Raw genomic sequence first — 15,947 nt, forward strand, 5'->3', positions numbered from 1 at the left:
TTCTTCAGAGGACATTTCGATAACACTATCACAATCATCAATAAATGCGTAAGTGGTTCCTTCTCGGGAAAAGGAATTAGGAACTAGACTACACAAGAAACTAAGGGACATTTGGGATGGGTTGAAAACAGGTTGATCAAGTTTAGGCATTGTTCACTAAATGAGTTACCTATTAACTACTACTTACAGTATAAAGAAATTCTGATAAAGAGTTAAAACCCACCAACATGAAACGAATTACTTAAGAATTCTCCGGTTTCTTGTCGTTCAGAATGATCCTTCGTCGACTGCGCCAAAATTTTAATATGTTATATTCGGTTCGTTCTTTATTTTTGTAAGTAATGAACAAGCACTTAAAACTATCACAAAACTAATATTAATAAACAAGAACTTATTACAGCTAGACTAAAAATCAAATGAACCGACGCCAAGCGGTGTAGCTTGCCTATATTACTTTGGTCTTTCGTCAGTCAACTGTTTCGAACGAGCAACAATGGGAACTAGCAAACACTTGCAAATAAAATAAAAGAAGGAGTCTTTAGAAGCTTCGCTTCTAAAGAAGAACAATTCGAGTTCGTCGCCAGTCTTTTGTTTATAAAAATTTGAAAATGTGAATATTGAGTACGGGATCATAACAATATATATATGTTACGAATACCTGTGGAAAAAAATAGGGTTTTTTTTAAATGAATTATTTATTTAATTACGTTTTGTTTGTTGTTGTTTGGAAGAATAAAAACAAACAAGAAATTTACGACTCCCGTAACGTGTTACGTATGTGATTACGTACTCGTAAAAAAATTATTATTGGTTTTTTATTGTTGAAAAAAATTTTTTAAAAATTGATTTTCTATGTGTTGAAAAGATGAAAATGATGAAGAAAGAGAGATAGAGAGAGGAAAAGAGAAAATAAGAGAGAATAAGAGAGAGAAAATAAAAAAGATAGGGAAAGAGAAAAATTAAGGGAGAAAAAATAAGAGAAAGAGAAACGAAAGAGATTTAAGTAGAGAGAGAGAGGGAAAGAAAGAAAGAGAAAGAGAGAGATAGTAAAGAGAGAAAAAATAAGAAAAAAAGGGTAAAGAAAGACAGAGAAAAAAACAGAGATAAAGTAAAAAAGGAGAAATAATGACAGAGAAACAGAAAAAAAGAAAAATGAGAGAAAGAGAGAGATAGAGAAAAAAAAATTTAGAAAGAGAGAAAGACAGAGAAAGAGAGAGAGAGGAATGTAAAAAGAAATAATAATAATATTTTTAATAAGGTTGCTCTTATTATCATTAACGAGTGGAAAAAACAAAAAAATAAAATCCTATTGCCGAAAAACCTCCCCACTCAAAAATGAGAGAAAAGAATAAGAGAAAAATCTCCCCGTTAAAAAATAATTATATGGGGAGACGTAAAATCATTTATAATTCTATTAAAAAAATGATTTTTTAAATTTTGCCTCCCTGCCCATATCCCGCTCGCGGTTTTTTTTATTTTTCACACGCCGAAATATTTTCCGGGGAGGAAGGTAAAGTTATAGATAAAAGGAAGGAGAGGGAGGGGGTAATATTAACCTCGTAACAAAAAACAAAAAAAAAATTGTCGTGTCGTCAGAAAACAAATAAATCAATATAAATTCATTAATTGTTTTTTTTTTTCTTAATAGATTTCGATGCCCTTCATTTTTATTTTTTTTTAAATAAATAATTAAATTAAAATAATAAATCTTTGTTGTTTTCGTTTGTTACTATTTTTTTTGTTTGTTTGTTTTTAATTTTTTTTTTTTTATTCTTATCTTATCAAATAATATTTTAAAAGCAAAACGGTCATGGACATTTTTTTTTTTTTTACATCATTTAACCATAAAACAACAACAACAAAAATTAACGGAAAATTATTATTATTATTATTATTATGAAAACGGTAAAACAAAAAAAATTCAGGTATAAATTTAAAATTCGACCTGAATTCGTTTGTTTTTATTTATTTGTTTGTTGTTCTAATTTTAGAAAAAAATAATTGACTAATTAAAATGTAAAAAAAAAAAATTTTTTTTTTTGCTGTCGTTTAAATTAATACGAAAATTGTTTTCCTCTTTCTCTCACCCACCCTCTTCTCCCCCCCAAAAAAGGAAAAAATTTTCCATAATCGCAAAAGAACAGCTGATTGTTTTCAGAACGAAAAAAAAAAAACAAAACAAAACAAAAACAAAAACAAATCGTTTTTGAAAAAAGAAAAATGTTTTTTTCATTTTATAAACACGTTAAATAATAATAATGATTTTTTCAATAGAGTAAACAATCGTAACGACATTTAATAATAATGATAATAATAATAATAATAATAATTTATGAAAAATAAAAACGAAATTGAATAACAAAAAAAAAAAAAAAAAGTACGGGATTATTTTAAGTCGAATGTTTGCTTTTTAGTTTGTTATGATGACTGGGGAGGGGAAAGGAGGGGGGAGGCGAAGGGTGAGTTGGTAGTAGGAAAAGAAAAGGAGGAAGAATCGGTACGTAGGACGTTAAAAAAAAAAGGCAAAAAGATAACAACAAAGCCAAATAAAAAAAAAAAAAAAACATCTCTTTCGTCCCTCTCTCCCCCCGCTCCGTGATATTTTTCCTTTTCCTATGGTTCCCCTAGCTCTCTTCTGCTTTTTTTTTTTTTTTGCTTTTTTCCTAAGGGTTGTAAAGAAAAGCCACTTGTTATCCAAATTAAGCTGTCATTGTGAAGACCTCAAGTGCTGTCGAATGTTCAATGCGCAAACAGCCTGCAGCTGACATTTTCTATAAAATTTTCCACCCGATTTCTTTGCAAACGAATTCGGGAAACTCTTCCCCGTCTCCGCCCCCGCCTCTCCCCTTCCCTCCCAAATCACCTTTACTACTCTCAAAAAAAAAAAAAGTCCCCCGTAAAAAAAAAGAAAACTTTTCGATACTTTTTTTCCCAACAACTTGACAAAAAAAAAAAAATCCAAAAAATTAAATTACGGGGAGGTAAATTTTCCTTCCTTTTACTTCCTTTTCCCGCCTTTTCATTTTCAACTTTTTCCACGTCATTAATTGATAAAAAATATTCTTATCAAAACCATCACGCGTTATCAAATTTTTTAATGTGAAAAATTTAAGGCGGACGAAGTCGATTTCATCGCGAATGCCATTTAAATTAAATTGTTTCAAGTTCAAGGTCACCACTTCAAATTCGCATTTCGTGCGTTCCTCACGTAAAATTGGCGCGAAAAAAAATTGAATTAAATTAAATTATCATTAAAAGAACGTTTGATCGTTTAAAAAAATAATAATAATAATAACTTGAGTGAAATTCAGGTACGATATGAAAATTGCGAAAAAACGTTAATTGAAACATAATTAAAAATCTTTTTAATAAAATTTTTTAGGCGCGATTTAGGTACGAACAAAATTTTTATTGTTATTAAGTAAATTAATATTATTATTATTATTATTAATGTATGACGAAACGTTAAAAATTTTTTTTAAATACGATTTTCGTGTAGTTTTTGATCGTTTTTGTTGTTGTTGTCGTTGTTGTTGTTGTTATGGTTAATATTATTATTATTATTGTCACTTTTGTGTCGACGAAGAATTGTGCCGTTTATTCGTGTGAGTGTTTTCTTTTTTTTCTAAATATTTTTTATAAATTTATACAGGATTTAAAAGGTTAAATAATCCTCGTTGTAATAATGATGTCCGTTATTTCTACTCCCACGTGAGGTTTTTTTTAAAAATCTTGTTCGAATCACCCTTTAAACAATTCTTGTTTGCCTCCCCGACAGCATTCGCGATGATTGAATTTTGAGTCTTTTTCCTTCCTTTTTAGTCGGTTGTCACCATTTTCATGGTACGAATGTTTTAAATAGTTTCCGACCGGTTTGTTGTTGTCTGACAATAAGTCAACCTCGAGCGGCCTGCTGTCGTAACCGTGTTCGTTCGGGGTGTGATCGTATCGTTCCTGTCGTAACCCTCTATTATTATTATTATTATTATTATTATTATTATTTAAATAAGATGACAAAGTTGTTTTGTCAATATTATTACGTTTGTTTTTCAATCAACAAATGTAAGGGTAAATTCAAATCAAGAAAGGAAAAAAAAAAAAATGTCCCCCAACAAAAAACCAAAAAAAAATTGTCTTAAAACAATGACACATTTTTTTCTAAAAACGTTCCCTTTTCAAAAAAAAAATTTTATAAAAATAAAAACGAAAACCTAATTAGTCAAAAAATACTCGATTACAGCCCCTTAAGGCTTCATTTCACGTCAATCAATCAATCAATCGATCGATAGATAATAATAATAATAATAGAAAAAATTAAGTGACACAAATAAAAATGACAAAGGAAACAACCTCGAGGCGGTGAAAGGCGTGGAAATGGGAGGAAGTGAATGAGTGGAAAAATGAATAAATCGGTTGTTGTATCTAAAAACAAAATTAAAATTTTCAACAAACAAACAACAACAAAAAAAACAACAATTTTAAATATTTATTTAATTATTTACGATGAAAACAAAAACTTTTTCTCTCTTTTTCTCTCTTTTTTTCCCACTTTTTAAATTTTCAAAAAAAAGAAATTTAATTTTAAATAAACATTAAAAACAAATTAATAAATTTTTATTTATTTATTTAATAAACAGATAATAATAATAATAATATTTTATGTAAAAAAAAAAAAAAAAACGAAAAAATCCCTCAGATAATTTTTTTTTTAAAATGGCAATCAATTATTTTATAATTATACGAATTACTCATTTCTAACGGTTTACTATTATTATTATTATTATTAAACCGGAAAATGAAAAGAAATTTTTTTTTTGTTTTATTTTTATTAAATTGGTCAGTGTTATTATTATTATCATTATTTTTTTTTTTTTTTTAAACAAAAGAAAACGTTGCAATTAACTTTTGTTGCGACGCGATAACAAATTAGGTTAATTAATCATAATGCCATTGAACTTAATTTTTTTTTCTAAAAGAAACATCATTATTATCATCATCATCATCAACATCATCATCATCGTCGTCGTCATCATCTTCGTCACGTTTTTTTTTTTTTTTTTAAATAAGTCTTTAAGTGATTTAATAATTATTCAATATAAATTAATCGCAATTATGTTTTGCTTCATTATTATTATTATTATTATTATTACTGCGTGATGGATGACGTTGTGTAAGAGATTTTCACATGTAAAGAAGAGGGAGGAAGAAGGGAGAGAGGGAGAAAAAAAAGATGTTTTTTTAATTTCCTTGAAATCTTAGATTATCCAAAAGGGAAGGTAGATGATTCTAAGAAATGAGAAAAAGTGACAAGTTGAAAACTAAAAAGGAAAACTCATTATTTACGATACGATATGGGAATTAAAGACACGAGAGAAAGAGAGAGAGAGAGGGAGGGAGAAGGGTGTTAATTACAAAAAGGAGAAGGTAATAAGAACAACATCGTTCAAAGGGTAAAAGAAAACGAAAGGAAAGAAAAGAGAAAGAGAGACAATGATGATAGGTTTAGTTAGTGTCTTTTTTGTAATTAGTCTTTGTTAAATATGTAAATCCGTGATTGAAGGATTAATTCTTTTAAGCTTATTGACTGTCCTTTTTAAATTCCACCCCCCTCACACCCTTGTAACCCCTCCTAACCTCCTCTCCTAATATAATTTGCCAATTTTCCCGCGTTTTTTCTTATTTGACTTCCTCTTTTGTCAAAAATTTCGGTTAATTAAATACTAAATGGCGGCGGTTGTGGCGGCGGCGGCGTTCTTGTTGTTCTTTTCTTACGTCAAATTTTTTTTTTTTTTTCAAATTAATTAAAGTCAATATAACAATTATAAAAGAAAATACAAACAAAAGGAAAAGCAGACGAAATTTCTGATTATTATTATTAATATTTTTATTTATTTTTATTGTTCGATTCTTTTTATCTGTATGTGTGTGTGAGCGAACGAATAACAATTAGCAAAATCTTTTGTCTTTGTTTATTAAAAAAAAAAAATTAACGAAAAAAACTGTGTGTGAGAGAGAGAGAGGGAGAGAGAGTAAAGACAAAGGAATTCCAGCTGACAAAATTTAATATTAAAAAAAAAAAAGGAGACAAATAAAAAAAGAAGGAAGGAAGGAAGAAATGAGGTGAGGGATTTTTGTTAATAATTTTTTTGCTCAAAAACAAAGAAAATTAAATTTTAAAACCTTTTTTCTATCTCTCTCTCTCACTCACTCTCTCTTTTTCTTTCTCTCTCTTTCAAAACTATTTAATAAGTATTAATTAATTAATTTTAATAAAAAAAATTAAATTTATCATTTGGAAATAATTAATAATTGTTAAAATTTTTTTTTTTTTGTTCTCCAGGAACTTTTAGTAATATGATGCGGCTGGATAATTATTTAAACAATTAAATTATTATTAAAAAAAAAAAAATTCTCCAGTTTTTTTTTTTTTACTTTTGAGAAAATCAAAGTAAAAAAAAAAAGGAAATTTTGTCAAAGGAAAAAAAAAAATTTTTTTAATGGCGGGAAAATTTTTATTTAAAATATAATTTTGGTCTTTTAATAAATCGTAATATTAATGATAACTTTAAATTGTAATTAAAACAACGACAAACTACATTTTACATTTGACGTTATTATTATTATTATTATTATTATTATTATTATTATTATTATTATTATCATCGATGGCAACGTAATTAAAACCTTTGTAAGAAAGGAAAAAACAAAAAAAAATTAATGAATGAATGAATGAAACATTTTTTTCTATAAAGTTCTTACTTGTAAAAATCGGGCGTTTAAAAAAAAAAAACTACAACAGTTATAATCGTTGTAACAACTACAAAACAAACGACATGAATTTTGTCGTTTGTTGTAGTGAACTCGGGGGAGGGGGAGAAGGAAAGCAGAAAAACTTTTGTGTGGTAATCACGGTGAATTATTTAAGTAGCCATCCAAAAAAAAAAAAAAAATTTTTTTTTTTTTCAACTCTTTGTATGTTAATTTTTTTTTTTTAATATTCAGGGACGTAATAAGGATTTTTGTTTTTTTTTTCAATCGTAAGATCGTAACGTAAATTGTTTATTATTTATTTCATTATTATTTTTATAATATTAATTAAAATTCCTGGAAAAGTTGAGGGAGAGAGATAAAAAAAAAAAATCTAGTAAAATGAAATGACAGGCACGATCAGGTTAGAGACAATCAGGTTAGCCACAATCACAAAAACAAAAAATTCTGGCTTTATTCCAACAAGCGAAAGAGAAAAACAAAAAAAAAATTATTTAATTATAAATTAACTTCGTACTGATATATTGATGTGAAATGATAATGATAATAATTAAATTATAAATCATTTGTGATTTGATACGTTCGTGCGTGCGTGTGTTTATATTGTTAATTGTCTTAATTCCTTAATCGTACCTGATAATTTTATTAAAGGTTTACTTTGTGAATAAAAAGGTAAAAATCATTCACTTCGAAAATTAACGCAAAAACGGTTTTACCTCCACCACCACCACTACCACCATTGTAGTTATTGCTACGATTCATTGCCACCCTCTTACCGATAATAATAATAATCGCAGGAGCAACCCTTAATAAAAAGCAGGTGAAAAATTTTTTTTTTACCTGATTTCAACCCTCATTTTACCGTCTTAAAAATGTCAAAAAAAAAAAAGAAAAAATCATCGATAATCAATCATTTTTTTTCTGTTTCGCCATAGTTTTCGAATCGTCATCGTCGTCGTATGCAAAAATTTTATTATAGCAGACGACAAACAAGTAAATTAATTTTTTTTTTTAAATGAGATTTTTGAAAAAAGCAGAAGAGGAAGCGGGAGGAACGGGGGTGGAAGAAAAAGCGGGAATTCATTCGGTCAATAATTGCGTTTTTCCTCTCTCTCTCTCTCTCTGTAATCTTAATAACTTTTTCTCTTCTTTCTCGCGCTCTTTCTATCTTTTTCTCTCTCTCTCTCTATCTTTTCTTTTAGTCTGTTATAAAAGTAATCAGTGAAGTGTCAGCTCTAATAAGCTCTATTCGTGGCATTAAGATTTCTTTTATTGTTTACGGGTGTTGTGAGTAAGTTTTTGTTGTCGTGTCATTTGGATTGATTATGTGTCCTTTTGTCTTTTTCCTTTTTCCATCATTAAAATTTTATCAAAAAGTTTTTTTTTTATTATTATTATTATTTTATCATTTTATCACATTCGATTCTTTCTGTTGCCACTTTCATTCACTCTATCTCTCTCTCTTTCTCTTTCTCTTTTTTTATTTTCCTTTAATAAAATTATTTGTCCTGATATAAAATGACAAAATCATTTAACGATTTTTTTGTTTTTATGGAAATAGATCACGAATCGATCGTAAAAGGTTTAACTGAAAAACGGTTAAAAGGTTGTTTTTATCGAGAAAATGAATGAATGCATTGATTGATTGATTGATTGATTGGTGAGATTTTCCCAAAAAAAAAAAAAAATTAAAAAATATTCGCGTGGAAAAAAAATTTTTTTTTTAAATTAATTTTTTATTATTATTTCTTCTTTTCTTTTTTTCTCTTATTAAAATTCCAGAAAATTCCAGTGGATTTTTTGTTGTCGTTTGAAACGATAAAGAAATTTAACTGGAATAAAAAAAAAAATTGGGATTAAAAGGAGAGAGAAAAAAAGGAAAGGAAAGGAAAGGAAAGGAAAGTAAAATTTCATCATCAAAAAGCGTTGAAGAGAAAAAATTAATTTAGAAAAAAAAAAAAAAAGTTGTTTTGTCCTTTTTTTCCTTTTTTTTTTCCTTTTTTCCTTTTTTTTTTTTTGTTAACTTTTTCTTAAGCTCGTTTGCTTTCTAGAGAATCTCATCGAAAGGATATATTGAAAATAAAATAAAAAAAGGTAGTTGATTAAAAAAAAAAATAAAATAAAAAAGGTAAAAAAAAAAAGAAGTAAAATCAAATAGGCAAAAAAAAAGAAAAAAAAGAAGGAGAATCGAAATGAATGATCCTCTTATCGTTGAAATTCACACTCCAGTAAAATGATGGATTTTTATGCTTTTCCTTACTCCTCCTTCTCCCCCTCTCCCCTCTCCCTCCCTCCCATCCCACACCTTTCTTCCTTTTTAACTTTTCCAGCATCTCTTTTATTTATTTATTTTATTATTTATTTTTTTTTTTTTTTGTTGTACGAATTAGAAAATTTATGAATGATTTTTTTTTTTTTTATAAGAAATGAAAAATCTTACGAGCCTGGAAAATTTAATAAAAAAAAAAATTTTTTTTATTAACGACGCGACTGGAGAAAAAAATTATTTGAATTGAAAAATCGAAAAACATTTTTCCTGAGTTAAATTTCAATTGAATTTTTAAAAAAAATTCGAAATAAACGTTTTTTTTTTCAATATGATTTCCTGGAGTCCAGTAATTCCAGTAGTATAAACAGAAAAAAAAAATCAATTTCATTCCAGAAGAGAAAAAAAAATCTCGTTATTAATTTCACTTTTTTTCTTTTTCTAATCAATTTAATTGATAACAACGCGGATAAAATTATATATATAGACAACCAGAAGCTATTTTTTTTTCCATTAATTTACTTGTTATTAATTAAAAAAAAAAAAACTTCGACGTGTCGTCTGCTTTTTTTTTTTTTTATAAAAACAAACAAATGACCTCAATAATAATCAAGTTTTTTTTTTTTTTTCGATTCCAAAATTAGATTCATTTTTTTTTTTTTTTAAACTTTAATGGTTTTTTTTTTTTTTTATTCCCATAAACTTTGTTTTTTTTACCTTTTATTTATTTTCATTGACATATTAAAAATAAAGGGGAAGGGGGGAAATGGTGGCGGGAAGGCGGGGGAGGGAGGCGGAGAGAGGGGAGGGAAAGTTAAAAAAAAAGTTTTTTCGATTAATATTTTCTCATGGTACTAAAAATAAATTTTTTTGATTGATTTTATTTTTATTTTTAAAAAGTAATTAAAAGATTTTTAAATGTTTTCTCGTGATTTTTATTTCGTCTTAATAACTTATTAATTATTTAAAAGAAAAAAAAACGGAAACAGATTGTGTGAGAAAAAAAAAGGAAATGGAAGTGGAAGAAGAAAATAAGATAAGAGGAGAGAAGAGGGGAAATTGTTGTTGAAAGTATTTGTGATGATGCAATAATTAGAAAAAAAATTAGTATCGAAAATGATTTTTTTTTATATTGGTTAGTTTTGATTGAGAAAACCTTTTAAAGGAAAAAAGGAAACTTTAATACCTTTGCGCATGTCGTGTACGCGCGTTAAAACCACGAAAATCCGTAATAAATTTTTTTTTTTTTTTTGCGGTTTGACGAGTTAAGATGTCATTAATAATAAAAAAAATAACCGATCATTTCTTTTTTTTTTTCCTTTGTAAACAAATTAGGGCACGACGACGACGACGACGACGACGATGATGGTGATGATGATGATGATAAAGAGAGTAAAAGGAAACCCTCAAATAAAAAAAAAGAAAAGAAAAAGTTAAGAAACGTGTCTTTTTACCAGATTGATTTAAGTAGATTTTGTAGTTTAGTTTTGGGTCAAGTTACATCCCTGTTTGTTTTTACACCCCTGTCGTATGTGGCCCTCCTTACTACCACTACCACCACCCACCCACCCCCTCCGGTTATTTATTTTTTTTTTTGACCAATTACAAATTTTATTTTGTTTCGATGTCCCCAAAATGTAATAAATCATATTGTTACACGTCGTTTTACACGTCTTTCGATACGTTACACAACTTCTTTTTGTTGTTTTTGTTGTTGTCGTTGTCGTTCGCGTCAACTTTTAAATCTAAACATTCATCAAAAAAAAAAAAAATTATCTTTATCCAGTGAGATAAATAATCTCTGTTTGTTCATCTCCAGGAACAAAAAAAAAAAAAGTTTTTAATGAACTAAAAAATGATTTGCGGTGTGACGTGGTAAAATTTTCACGTGGACAAACGTGGATTTGCAAGTTTTTTAAACAACAACCGACAACAAACAACCAGTTTAAAAACGATTGTAAAAAAAAAAAAAAATAATTTTTATATTTTATTACATAATATAAGTGTTTGTTGTTGGTATTATTATTATTAATATAAATAAATATTCTTGTGGGAATGAACTGGCCACCCTTTTTGCAGGATTGTTTTTTTCCTCCTCTTCTTCTTCTCACACGCACGCACACGCACTCGTATCCTCTCTCTCTCTTTTCGTGTTACTCACTTATTTTTTTTTTTTTTTCCTTTCAACATCCATCAAATGTTGTTTTTTATCTGTTTTTACTTCATCAAGTTCCTTTACATGTTTTTTTATTTTTTATTTTTATGATTTGAAAACATTAAAACCACGTCGTCGTCGTCGTCGTCGTCGTCGTATTTTTTTGGTAACGTGCGTACAAGGGTTGAAATTTTTTTTTTTTTGAGTTAATTGCCGTGAGATAATTTTTTTGTAAAATCGAAAACGAGTATTGGAATATATATAACAAATGTTTTATGATTCATGTACCGGAATGGCAAAACATAAAAGGAGATAAAAGGAAAAACGTGAAAAGGAGAGAGAACAAATAAAACAAAAGTTTTTGTAACGTAATTTTACCATTTCCCTTTTCGTGCGGGGTATAAACATCGATCATCATCGTCGAAACGTTGGAAATCATGCTTGAACCACTACTAAATCCCCTTGAAGGCAATTAAAAAAAAAAAAAGAAGAAAACTAAACCGGAAATGGCAGATTATTGCACGGTTTGCATTCTTCGACACCCGCTACCTTCAATTCTATTCAAAACAATTAAAAGAACCGGATGAAGACTGACTCGAATGATGTAAAAACTACAACAAACAAACAAACGCATGGAAATTCATAACAATAATAATAATTGTTGAAACTGATAATAACACGGAAACGTTGTTAAATCGTTTAGAATAAATTTCATTGTTATATTAAACGAATAATTAAAATTTCGAACGTTAAAATATTAACATAAAATATTTTAATATCAACCTAAAAATTTGCCTTATCATCGATAGATAACGAACAAACACAGAAAAAAAAAGAAGAAGAAATATATCGAACACGATGAGTATGAGAAAAGAAATACACGTGAAAAACACGTTTTAGGGTGAAATGAAAAATAGATTTTAACGTGAAAAAAAATTAACCTGTCGTTAACAATAACAACAACAACAACAATCGAATCACAACCTCAATAATAAAATCAAAAAAAATTTTAAAATTAGTGGATTATATTGAAAATCTTTTCGATATTGAGAGAGAGAGAAAGAGATTAAATACGTTGTACCCCTGTAACGTTCGTTATAACACATACACACACGCACATCTGCAAGTGTTGTTAGTTCTTTGTGTTGTCCCAAAAATGGACAGTAACAACAACAACAACAACATCACGAGTAAATACTATTTTAAAAAATAAAAGAAACAAAAAAAAAATATATATGTATGGATACGTATAAAAGGGAGAATAATGAGAATGAGAGAGAGAGAGAGAGAGAGAGAGAGAGAATAACAATAGTGGCTGTGCACAGGTGTTCAACCCCACCTTACTCTCTTATTGACTACCTTTATATCACCCTAACCATGTTATATTTACTTTTTTTTTTTTTTTTTCATAAAAACTACACTTACGTATTTAAACAAGTTATGTTGTATGTTTCTGTTATGTTTCGTATATATACATACGTTTTTTACCTTTTTCTTCTTCTCTTCACATATATATATATATCTTAACTAAACCTCAACAGAAATTAAAAACTAGTTTTAATGCTGCGTGTTACGCACTAATACACGTGAAAAAAATATAAAATGATTTTATAAACTCATATAAATAATAAATGGATCGTATTTCTTTTTATAAAAAAAAAAAAAAAAATTTTTTTTATTTTATTTCGTCGTGATATAGGATATCAATTCTGATTATTTATGGTAAACTTGTCCCTTTTATTTTTTAATTTAATATTAAATGAATTGTTATTTATTAGCATTTTCAATAATATTTTATTTCTTTTTACGTTAAAAAAAAATTTTTTTTTCGAAAGTTTTTAGTTTTGTGATTCCATCAAATACGGTTCGGGAATCATCCTATTTGAATTTATTATTATTATTATTATTATTATTATTATTTAAAGTTTTTATCTATTTAAACTATCACCTAACACGGTCCCGGTTCATACTAATTTTACTATTTACTAATTTTAGTTTGATAAAAAAAAAACAATAATAAACGATTGATAAACGCTAATGATAATGAAAAAAATTTTTTTTTCTTTTTGCCGTTTAAATTTAGGTTAAATTTATAATAATCATAATAATAATAATAACCCTTCTTCACGTGAGAAATTTAAATAAATATTAAGGGAAACTGGAAAAGGTCAACGACCCACTTCGTTTCCAAAAAAAAAATTTTTTCCCAAACCGCAAATGAATTATTTAACGTGGAAAATTTTTTTTTTTAGTTTTGCTGACTGGCTACACAAAGAGTTGATTTTTCCACAATAATAGTTGATTATCGTGACGATTTTTTTTCTCTTTCACTCACTCTCTCACTCTCTTTCTCTTTCACTCTTTTTTCTCCAGTATATGGAAAATTTTTTTTTTTTTTGTAAAAAAAATTGAAAACTGGAATAATTACAATATGATATTTAATTATAAAAAACATTTCACGGGGGATGAAATTGAATGGGACTGCATAGAAAATGCATTTTATAAAATCTTTTGTGTTTTTAACACAATAGAACATGAGAGAGAGAGAAGGGAAAAAAGAGGGGGGAGAGATTAAAAAAAAAAGAGAGCTCAGGTGTTTACTTTTTACAATTACACACAATTTTATTAACAATTTTTTCGTTTGTTTTTGTTTTGATTTAAAAAAGTTTTTCCATTCTTTTTTTTTATAATTTTCTCTCTGATTATTTTTTCTCCGAAATTTTATCAGAGTCGTATACCTGGAATATTATCTGGAATATTTTTCCGTTTTTTAATACAAATAAGTTGGTGAAAAAACTGAGGAATTATTTATTATTATTATTTTTTACTTAAAACTAATAATTTATATATTCGGGTAGTTTTTTTTTTTTTGCTTATCACTTAACCGAAATATCCGGTTTACTGGAGAAAAAAGAAAACCCAAATGTCAATAATCAATCAAAAAAACAAACAAACAAACAAACAAAACAAAAAAAAAGTATATGTTTCCCTGTTTGGGTTTAAAAACATTCATTAATCATATTTTGTATATTTTTGTTAGTAAATATTTAAAATTTTAAAATTAATAAAATAAAATCAGCAGAGTTTGAAATTTTGGAGTGAGAGAGAGAGAGAGAGATAGAGAGGGAGAGGTAAGAGATAGGAAGAGAGAGAGATAAATAGAGAAAAAGAAAGAGGGAAAAGAAAAGATCGATAGAGGATGGAAAAGAGCAAAAAAAAAGGAAAAGAGAGATAAATAAAGGAGAGAGGGGAAAATAGAGAAAAAAAAGAGAAAGAAACACAGGGAGAGAAAGAGAGAGAGAGAATGTGTAAAAAATTTATCACTTGTGTTTTAATGATGCCGCAATTAAAAAAATTAAATAAAATTTATCCAAAATACAAAACCTTAAAATTTTTCTTAATTTTTAAACCCCTCCCCTCTCTCTTTGTCTCTCTTTCTTCTTTCTTCTCTCTCTCTCTTCGTGCTACACAACTCGCAAAATTTCATAATTAATTTTTTTTTGTTTTTTCCCAATCTGGATGAAAAAAAGTTGAAAAAGAAAATAGAAGAAAAGTGTGAAAAAGTAATTTAAATTCATAATAAAATAATTTCCCTTTTTCAGTTATTTTGTTGTCGTTGTTTTTGTTGTCATCATCATCATCATCATTGAAAAAAGGCTCGAAAATTGAAAAGTTTTCATATACATACAAAATAAATATAAATTTAAGATAATTGATGATGATGATGATGATGATATTGAAACGACAAAAAGCACAACAAACACACACACACACTCACGCAAACTTTTTTTTAATTTTTTTTTGTTTGTTTGTTTGTTATAAATTAATGTAAAATATTTAGAAAACAAAGGCTGTCAATCATAATCTGAACAAATTAAAGAAGCGGGAAAATTATTTAAAAAGTTTTTCAGTCGTCAAAAGGTTGTCTCATTCAAATTCACACACACTCTCTCTCTCTCTCTCTCTTTTTTTCTCTTTTCCCGTTTCGTAATAATTACAAAAAGTATGATAGAAGAAAAAGAAATTATTATTATTATTATTCCAGGAAAAATTTTAATTGCAAAAAAAATTATGTAAAAATTTATTCTCCTGCCACGATCGACTCATTCGTAATTTGTTAAGAACGAAAGATCAGGTTAAAAAATTTGATTAAAAAAAACTGGAATAAACGTTCTGGAAATATAAAAAAAAAAATTTCGACGTGTAAATAGAAATGAAAAAGGCGGGAAAATTTAAAAAAAAAAAATTTTTTTTCTTCAGTTTTTCTCGAAAAAAAAAAAAACGAAATTTGTTTATTTCCGTTTTTTCTATCTTTATTTATTAATATAAATCTTAAAAATTTTGTCCAGTCGTGTGCGGCGGACATCTTCGTTATCAGTTTCTAAGTCATTGAACCGATAATAAATTGTAGAAAATTTTCTTTTTGTTGTCCAGTTAAAATCTTTTCCAACAACACGACAATCATTACGGGTAGTAAGTAAAGAACGGGGGGAAAAAATTTTTTTTTTCCCGGTTAGAAATTTCCAGAATAAACTTATCGGGAAGAGAGGAGTGACTTTTCATTCCGGTCTTTTAACCATATAATTTCAACGAGAGTTTTTTATCTGGAGAAACTTTAATTAGCTGACAAATGGCATCAATAAACAAACCCCTCCCTCTACTGGAAAAGTCCAAAAAAAAAAATTTTAAAGGACATTTCATTTTTTTTTGTTTCGTCAAGTGGTGGGTGTTGGTAGTGGTAGAAACAAGAGACTCTGA

General features: G+C 27.4%; 1 protein-coding gene across 1 annotated transcript; it reads right to left on the reverse strand.

The window, feature by feature from the left end:
* Window positions 1-11,703: 11,703 nt before the first annotated feature.
* Window positions 11,704-12,568, reverse strand: Phum_PHUM597900 (uncharacterized protein; the record flags this gene model as incomplete). The annotated part of the gene is made up of 4 exons (XM_002432657.1): window positions 11,704-11,800; window positions 12,131-12,173; window positions 12,308-12,386; window positions 12,560-12,568. 4 exons carry the CDS (start codon window positions 12,566-12,568, stop codon window positions 11,704-11,706), a joined length of 228 nt encoding a protein of 75 aa, XP_002432702.1.
* Window positions 12,569-15,947: the final 3,379 nt, after the last annotated feature.

The sequence above is a fragment of the Pediculus humanus genome, genomic scaffold (assembly GCF_000006295.1).
Source record: "Pediculus humanus corporis 1103172108316 genomic scaffold, whole genome shotgun sequence".
Taxonomy (NCBI): Eukaryota; Metazoa; Arthropoda; class Insecta; order Psocodea; family Pediculidae; genus Pediculus; species Pediculus humanus.